This window comes from Octopus bimaculoides, chromosome 10 (genome assembly GCF_001194135.2).
Source record: "Octopus bimaculoides isolate UCB-OBI-ISO-001 chromosome 10, ASM119413v2, whole genome shotgun sequence".
NCBI lineage: Eukaryota > Metazoa > Mollusca > Cephalopoda > Octopoda > Octopodidae > Octopus > Octopus bimaculoides.
The window spans coordinates 49395048-49404939 of record NC_068990.1 but is presented as its reverse complement, the minus strand read 5'-3'; the positions used below and the strand labels follow the sequence as shown (position 1 = coordinate 49404939).

Below are 9892 nucleotides of genomic sequence, written 5' to 3'. Positions count from 1 at the left end.
AGTTAGTGCTGTGACGGTGTGTATGGTATTAATCCCCGTTAGTTCTGACATTTCCGATTAACTAGACTGTTTGTAAACAAAGGGGAAAAAGCCATCAAAATACTTGAATATTGCCTGCACTTGTTATTGGAGCTGGCAGAATTATTAATGCACCTCCACCAAGTGCTTCATTTCCTAGAAATAGCAGCCAAATCTTCTTCAAATCAAACTCTAGTTTAGGGTTAGGGTTCAGGTTTTAGAGTTAGGGTTAGGGTTGGGGTTAGGGTTAGGGTTGGGGTTAGGGTTAGGGTTATGAGTGAGGTTATGGCAAAAATAATCATAACCCTAACCGTAACTCTAAAACTAACCCTAACTCTAGAACCCAAACTCTAGTTCTTCTTCAAATCAAACTCTACCATCATTTAGAAAATGTGTTACTGAGTACTAGTGAAAAATTGTTACACACACAGATACGCACAGCGTAATTTATTATATATACAATATATGCGTATAAATTACGATTAAACCGGATGAAATATGTCACAGGGAATAACATTCTTATGACCGGCCAAAAATTATTGTTTACAAATGAGCACTGACTGTATTCAGCTGAATAGACGTCAGTGATTGGTTGAAATTACAGAAATACGACAACTTTAACATGAAATAACTTGCGATGTACAATTTTTTGTTAAGAAGGCTAAGAGAAAAAGTTGTTTTGTATGACACATTCTACCAGTGTCCCAAGTTTGAAAGTGTTTCGTTAAGAAAACAAGTGTTGGCCGTCAAACCATAAAGATCCGAAATTTGAATATGAACTGGACTTAGAGACGAACGTTTTTGGTGTTTACTTTTTGTTCTTTACCTTTTTCCCTGAAGATGTGTAAGATAAATTATATGTTTGACTTGAATTTGACAGCTAAATATAGCCTTATACAGATATGTTGACATAGGAATAAATTTCAATAATAATGGATATCAGCGTCAAAACTCTCTTTTAAATTTAAATTTTTGATATATAACCAAGGAGATCGATCCTTAAGGAGTCTACTTTAGACTTTTGCGGAGAAATCTCTTGCTATATTGGTAGCGATTACATGTTTTCTCATCATCAACACATTGTGGAGATATCATCATATGAATATATATAGATATATATATGAGAGAGAGTGAGTCTGTATTTGCATCTTCTTTTTTTGACTTTGTATGCTATTGTAAACAAATATTACTGTCATATGAGTGGTGTCATTTATTGGTAATCTTTCATAGAAACATGGAAATATGTCTGGTCATTGAGCTGGCAGTGACTGAAGGATTAGTGTAAATATTACCTTGCTTGGAAAGAGGTGAGGGTTGGCAACAAGAAGAGCATCCCGACACAGAAAGGATCTGCCTCAACAGATTTTTGTCTGACCCATGCAAGCATGGAAAAGTGGGCGCTAAAACAATGATGATGATGGTGTTGTTTATAGAGGTAGTTTATCACAATAGAGGTCTATTATTTCATACATTGAATAAGGCAGTGAGCTGCTGAACTGTCAGCATGCTGGACAAAATACTTAGCAGCATTTCATGTCATTACATTCTGAGTCGAAATTCTGCCAAGATCAACTTTGTCTTTCATCCTTTCAGGGTCGATGAAATAAGTACCAGTCACATAGAAGGGTCAATATAATCAACTTCCTTCTCCCCTCAAAAACTGCTGGCCTTGTGCCAAAATTTTATACCATTATTTCATACAATGAGTGCAAAAGAAAACTTACTTAAACTGGGTTTCATGTTGGATAATTGTTTTCTTTAAGGTGCTGATATTTTCAATTAATTTTGCATTTTCATTTTGCTCAAACTAAAAAAAGAAGGAAACATTTTTATTTATAATTATTTATTATTTTACTGGTTTCAGTCATTGGGCACCACCTCTAAGGGTTTTAGACAATCATATGGGCCCCAGTATTTATTTTTAAGTTTGTCAAACCACATTGGACACAAACAAACATAGTCATAGACACACATGATAGGCTTCCATATGATTTCCATCTACCAAATTTCACTCACAATGCATTGGCTGACCTTAGGTTGTACTGCAAGATAATTGCTCAAGATGCTATGTACTGAGACTGAACCCCAAACTATCTAGTCGCAAAGCAAGCTACCTAATCACAAAGCCACAGCTACATATGAAATCTGAAATTCATGATTTTCTTGAGAAAGACACAGCAGGGATTTTCTTACTTTCTGCAGGTTTATTTATAGTTTATTCTTCTAGTCTTATATTCATCCAAGCCTATTTCTGATGCACAAGGCCTATTTAACTTTTAGGCAAAGGAACAAATTCATTTGACCTCAGGGAGTGTTCACACATCAGTGAGCTTGTGTGACACATTCAAGATACCAGTCCTCCTCCAAGTTCTGTATGTCTCAGACATTCCAGCATCTATCATTAAAGCCATAACTAGAATCCATGATAGATATTACCACACTAAGTTAAAATATACCTGAGATTAGTGATGGTATTTCCATACTCTCTCAAAATTTCGAACTCTCAAACTGGTGACTAATGAGAAACTGAAAAGAAGAAAAAGCCAGAGAAGACAGAAATAGAAGATATTCAATGACCTCACTGACTGGTTACAGAATGACCAACTCACTAACATGCTGAGTTGCATGTAGGACAGGAAAAGGTGGAGATCCATAATAAAGAATAATTATTTCTAAATTTGTAGTTAATTTAAGCATCCCTCATTACTCAGGGTCTATCATGAGCCCTAGGACACCTAAAGCTAGAGCTTACCCAGTTTCCATGGTATATAAGTAGCTGAGATTACACCCCACCACCACCCAAATAGGACACCAGCTGAGTGGAGTGGAGAAAAGTGAAATTAAGTGTTTTGCTCAAGAATACAATCATGTTAGTGATGTATTATCTAATTCTAGACTGTTACTAATTGTCTTGAACTTTGAAATCACTTACCAAAAGTCTATATCAATAGATTTGACAAAAAGAGACTAAAGAAGCCATTTTGATGAGTAAGTATCAAGTTTGCGATAGGTGAACAACCATGATATTTACTATGGAGAGCAGGGACAGGTTTACTGTGTGGATGAGATTCATGTCTACCTGTATTTTACATGGATGGATGGGGGAGGCTGGAGTGGAGTCTAAAGAGAGATAAATATAGTGATGACGGAGCTCCAGAACATACCCTCTTGCTAACATATCCAAGAGATGTATAAAAGAGAGCATGGATACAGAAGACCCATGGAGGTGAGATTGTAAGGATGTATGAGGGAAGTGAGAGATGGATATAAACATGGGGTGGAGGAGGTCAAATGTATACAGCAGATCAATGTAGTGAATAGTGAAGTAGAGTGGAATATAAATGAGTGAGAGATAATAAGAATGAAGGATGAATGCTGACTGGGAGTAGCAAAGGATTGAGGGAGTGATGACTAGCAGTACAGAGATGGTGATATGGTATAGTACATAGTAACATGTCCTTTTATTTCTGTAGCTGTGGCTTTGTGATTATGAAGTTTACTTTGCAACTACATGGTTTTGGGTTTAGCAACAAAATAATACAATAGACAGGAGAGTGATAGGGTGATGAGAACTGGGGTGAAAGGTTGTGAGCAGTGGGAAGAATAAGAGATGGATACCTGCAACAGTGTAGCATAGTGATAAGAATAAGGAATGGATGTCAACTGAAAGTGGTTCAGGAGAGAGGTCCAGTTGTCTGGGTGGGGGAAGCATGAAGGAATGGAAGTAGGAGTTGTAGACATGGAAGGGACTCGGTTATGTGTATAATGTGCATACACATAATGCTTTGAGATGCTCACTAATGATGTGCTAGCATGGCTGAGTGGGTCTTGTACACTGTGTATCAATAACATCTCTTTTTATCTCTTTTGTGAGTCTCATGAGGCAGTAGCCTAGGTTTGGATACCCTTCCAGTCATCAATCTTCACTTGCTTTTGGGTAAAGTACTTTTTGCTATTTTGCACCATTGATCTGCTCATGTTAAATTGCTGAACTTTGAGCCATGTTGTTTATAGGAGACATAAAAAAATATCACCACTGCCAGGCAGTGTCATTACAAAAGACACAAAGTAACACATACTCACATATGCTCATGCATGCACACACACACACACGCACTATGCATATATATGTATATATATATTATCTACTATATAAATGAGACTGTATGTGTGTAATGTCACTGAAAGGCTCCAAAATGGTGCATCCAAGAGAAAAACAGATTTGATTTTTGAAATCTGCATCTCAAGGAAAAGATTTTTGGTTATTAGTAATAATAAAAGATATAATTTGCAATGTGAAATAACTCAACTACCAGATCACAAATATTGAATGTTGTTAGAAGCCACCATCTTAAACAATTGATTACCTGAGTGTGTGTATGTTTACATATGTGTGGGTGTTTGTGGGTGTGCTGTGTCTTTTAACTGTCTGTTTATCTACTTTCTCTATCTATCTGACTCTCTGTTATTTATGCTTTCCTCTCTCTATATATATTTCTATGTTCTCCATCACTTTCTCTCTGTATGTGTGTATCTCTCATGCATGCTGCTCCCCCTCTCTCTCTTCATATAACATGTAATGCAAGTCAGTCACAAGATGAGTGTGTCTGCATACCTCTCCCTATCTTTCCCTGTGTATTTTATGCTTTTCTTATTGTAAACTCTCCCCCTCTCTATATATATTTCTCTCTCTCTCTCACTCTGTCTCTATATATTTAAATCTCTCAGACTGAATGTGTGTGCGTGTGCACATGCATGCACACGCGCACGTGTGTGTGCGTGTTCATGCGTGCCTGCGTGCATGCATGTGTGTGCAACAGAGACAAAATTCCTTCACAAAGCATCAACAGTGAGCTCTGGAGACACCAAAACTTAGAAAGAATAGACTTGATGACATGTGCACATGAGTCTCCGTTGCATGGTCTCTGGAGACACCTGAGCATAGGATGCATTGATTAGATGATAAGCACTTCAAAGAGCCCTGCTTCACATATAATCAACTTTGCATTCTCTCTTTTCTCTCTTTTACTTGTTTCAGTCATTTAACTGCAGCCATGCTGGAGCGCCGCCTTTAGTCGAGCAAATCAACCCCCAGGACTTCTTCTTTGTAAGCCTAGTACTTATTCTATCGGGTCCTTTTGCCAAACCGCTAAGTTACGAGGACGTAAACACACTACCCTCGGTTGTCAAGCGATGGTAGGGGGACAAACACAGACACACAAACATATACACACACATACATATATATAAATGCATATATACGACGGACTTCCTTCAGTTTCCGTCTACCAAATCCACTCACAAGGCATTGGTCGGCCCAAGGCTATAGTAGAAGACACTTGCCCAAGGTGCCACGCATTGGGAATGAACCTGGAACCATGTGGTCAGTAAGCAAGCTACTTACCACACAGCCACTCCTGCACCCATATTGAATATTTAAGAGTAAGAAGTAAGAAAAATCTTTACATTTATGCACCAAATTGAAAAACAAAAAACTTCATTTAACAAGACATTATAAATTACCCTAAATAATGCAGAAATCTGCCTATCTGTTGGAGAAGACATGGTCTGACATGGAATAAAAAAATATTGAAATAAAGGGATTCTATTGTGAAAATTGCCTGGCAATGATGGGCTACTTAGCTAGTAATATATGAGGCTGGGCTGAAAAGTTCATAGGCTAACTATGAAAAGATGATGCTAAAGCTGTGAAATCTTGCACGCATTGATTTCAACTCTCCTTATTAATAACTACAGTGTTTCTTTCCAGGTAAACTGACATCTGACTTCAAAGAACAGTTCAAAAGTAACTAGTAGTAACTCCTCTTGAAAATGGACAAAATTTGGCATTGGGGTATTATCGAGTGCCTGCATCAAAAGGGCTTAGCTCCCCACCAAGGACATTCATGCCAGTATGATTGCTACATTAGGGGATGATGCTCCAGCTTTATCAACAAAGTAAAAGTGGGCAGCTGAATTTAGGAGGGGAAGGGAGTGTTTTGAAGATGATCCAAGGTCTGGACATCCTGCAGTTACCACTACCAAGGAAAATATTGTGTTCACCACTTGGTGATTGATGACAGGTAGCTGATGAAAAATCAAATAGTCAATTCTATCAGCATATCCTATGAGAAAGTTGAGAATATTCAGTCCCACTGCATGGCACCTTGGGCAAGTGTCTTCTACTCAAGCCTCGGGCCATAGTGTGGATTACAAGGGGTGGTGGGGACTATGTTGGAAAATAAATCTAATTTGGTTAGATTTCATATCTTGGTCAGCCTATGAACTTTTCAGCTAGCCTTCGTATATCATAAAATGCATGTTTGTGTGACAGATTTCCATATAGTTTCCATCTATCAAGATTCATTCACAAGCCATTGGGCCTGTCCAAGAAGTGTTATAATGTGAATCCTCATCCACTTGTATGTTGTTGTCAGCACTGTAATATTGTTGTTGCCACTAATATGTTGTGGTGGTATTCTGTCTTATTATCTTTGACTTGTCAATCATGCTATCCTGCAAGACAATGACTTTGAAACATCTACTTTCACAGTAACTCAAACTTGACTATGACATGTAACTGACACCGACTCCTACTGAGAACTCATACAATGACTCTACTACTACTGACCTCCTACAACAATTGACTTGTCTTTTGACACACACACACACGCACACAAATACCACAGGCTTCTTTCAGTTTCTATCTACCAAATCCACTCAAAAAGCTTTGGTTGGCCCGAGGCTATAGTAGAAGACACTTGCCCAAGGTGCCATGCAGTGGGACTGAACCCAGAACCATGTGGCTGGTAAGCAAGCTACTTACCACACAGCCACTCCTGCACCTATGATATGTTCGAAATGTTGCTCCACTGACTCACTTTTTATCAAAATATCATTGAGATAAGCAATAACAAAGTCGCAATCATTTAACTTTGCGTCCATCACTTATTGGAATATGGCAGGTGCCACTTTTACTCCAAAAGAAAGCCGCTTGAATCTATACAGTTCATGATGTGTGTTGATTGTTAAATGGCATGTGCAATCTTCCTCTACCTGTAACTGTAGATAAGCCTTTGAGAGGTCTAACTTCGGGAAAAGTTTTCGTCTATTTAGTTTTGAGAACACTTCTTCTGGACTTGGTAATGGATAGTTGAATCCAGTTGAAAAGTCTGATCACCCTCTTGGTTTATTATTTTTTTTTTCTTTATATAAACTGTCAGAGCTGCCCAGTCTGCATGGCTAACTTTTTCAATTATAGCTAGACTTTCTAGCTCTTCATTGACCTGGTTCAACACCACAGATGGTACATTTCATTTGGGCCTAAAAATAAGTGTTACATTTTCACAGGGAACACTAATGTAGGTATCTCACATTTTAAATAATTCCATGCATTCTGTGCTAAATAGGTTTAGTGATCTTTTCAACACATAAATGATTATCCTTTTCATTTCATCTCAGAAAGCTAGATTGCAAATACATTCGCCGATGAAATAGAATTTCTCTCCTGTAACACCATATGCTACTTCATTTGATTTAAATAATTTTGGCTTACCGATTTGTTGCCATGTTTCTTCATGTATGATAGTGACGTCACTACCTATGTCTAATTGCATTTTGACACTAGTGGTGTTGATTCTCACCTTTATGAATTTTCTGTTTGTTGTACAAACTATTTTTCTGATGACAAACTATTTATTTTTTCTTGTTTGGCCCAATTTTTTGTCATCTTAGTTCTGCAGTGCAATTTAATGTGTCTTGTGTTCTCACAACGAAAACACTTCGCTTTTTTGAACAGACACTCTTTTCTCAGGTGCCTACCACCACATGCCATACATAGGTTTATCTCTTGATATATATCGTGATTTTTGTGAAACACTTTATCCGTCTTCCAACTCTTCCACACTGGTTTATCTGTAAACAATCTCTGTGTAGGATTTCTTCTGTGTTGTGCTTTACTTTTAATATCATATTGCACTCTTCTGACAGTTTCTGGATAGTTATATCCTGGTTCATTTCCAGCTTTGTAAGAATTTTCATTCTGACTTCTGCGTTCTTTTTAGCAGTAAGTCCAGGCATTTGAACGAGTCTGGAGTTAGTTTATCCAGTTTAAATCGCTCGCACTCTCTGTTCACTCTATCTGTATATGTGGTAATGTCTTCATCATTGCTTTTCTCAGTGTTCAAACACTTCCAACATATGTTGAATAATGATGTTCTTTCACTAAACACCCTACATAAAATGTCAATCATGTCCATGAAATTTATGTCAGAAGTATTTTTAGGCCCTATAAAATTACAGTATTTCTCATGCTCTATTGTTGCCAGTTTCCTCAGAATTAGATGTTTTCATTTTGTCCATCCAATCTTGACATCCTTTTTCAAAAATTTGTTCAAACCTTCGGTAATATGCCTTGGAAGTGATTCCTTCTTCCGGGTCATATTTGAATTCATTTATTGAGTTTGCTACATGCAAAAACTAACTTAATTAGTTGTGGCATTTGTTGTTGTTGATTTTGCAACTCAATTAAATCCTCTGACAAATTCTCGATAATTTTATGGATTTTTTTGTAAAATATATAAAACAAAAATGTTTGTTACTCCTCCAACGAGTTTTTAATTTCTCCACGTGAAAAATTTTTCAACATTGTTCACGTGAATTGTTTATTTTCTTGTGAAAAAATTTTTTTTCAGTGTTGTCTGCATGAATTGTTTATATACTTGTCGCCACTGTTATGTAGATCTTCGTCCACTTGTATGTTGTTGTCAGTACTGTGATATTCTTGTCACCACTAATATGTTGTGGCAGTATTCTGTGTTTTATTATCTTTGAATTGTGCTATTGCTGATAGCTCCACAAGACAATGACTTTGAAATGTCTACTTTCATGGTAACTCAAACTCGGCTATAACACGTAACTGATTCCAACTGAAAACTCGTATGACTCTATTACTTCCGACAATCTGACTTTATAGTGGAATCAGACACGAAACCAGGAGATTGTGAGGCAAACTTCTCAACCACACAGTCATGCTTCCATCTCATTGCATGTCATAAAATGTTGCTTTAAATAAACTGATTCTTAAGGTACTCTACTGCCAATGTCACTTGATATTTTGGATGTTTAAAAATCTAATGTTTCATTCTCACCTGCAAAAGCTTTTCCTTGTATGCCAATTCATCATCTGCTTGTTCTTTTTCCATTTGCAATTTTTCTATTTCTTTGTTTAATAGAAACTGCTTTGGACAATATTTTGGTTTCAGTTTCAAAGTTCTTTCAGCTTCTAGAGAAAATCACAAAAGTATTTTTTTTATTAGTACTATAACTATGATCACTCTCAACTCTATGACTACCACCATGACCATGATCATCATAACATCTATTACTGGTACCATTATATCATCATCACTATTTCTTTCTTTCCTTTTTTTTTTGAGTGCTACTAGGAAACTCAAATGCTAGTTTTATGCCAAGCAACATTTGAATGCAGTACAAGAACAGCAGATGAAGTGGTTTAACCCCTTAGCATTTAAACTGGTCATATCAGGCCCATATAGTCTATCTGCTTTATGTTCAAACCAGCCATATCCAACCACTTCTACCTACTCTACAATGTTATTCTAAAAATAAACAATCCCAGCATTGAAATCTCAAAGCTTTATGATAATGCAGGATTAATTCAAGATAATCTGAATAAATAACTATTACATTTAACAGAATAATCTGAATGCTAAGCAGTTAAACTGTTATTTGATCTGCTCAAAACAGTATATATGTATGTATATGTATGTATATGTATGTATATGTATGTGTATATATATATATATATATATATATATATATATAAATGTTATATATATATATATATATATAT

The 9892-nt window shown here is 36.6% G+C and overlaps 1 protein-coding gene across 1 annotated transcript in view; it reads right to left on the bottom strand.

Annotated features, from left to right (window-relative positions):
* LOC106872014 (uncharacterized) overlaps window positions 1–9302 on the bottom strand; it is a 31523-nt gene extending 22221 nt beyond the window's left edge. Inside the window, exons 1-2 of the mRNA XM_014918827.2 lie at window positions 9168–9302; window positions 1743–1825 (exon numbers count right to left, since the gene is read on the bottom strand). Coding sequence (XP_014774313.1) covers window positions 1743–1825; window positions 9168–9221 — 137 coding nt within the window. The 5' untranslated portion in view covers window positions 9222–9302. The remainder of the gene's footprint in view (window positions 1–1742; window positions 1826–9167) is intronic.
* Window positions 9303–9892: the final 590 nt, after the last annotated feature.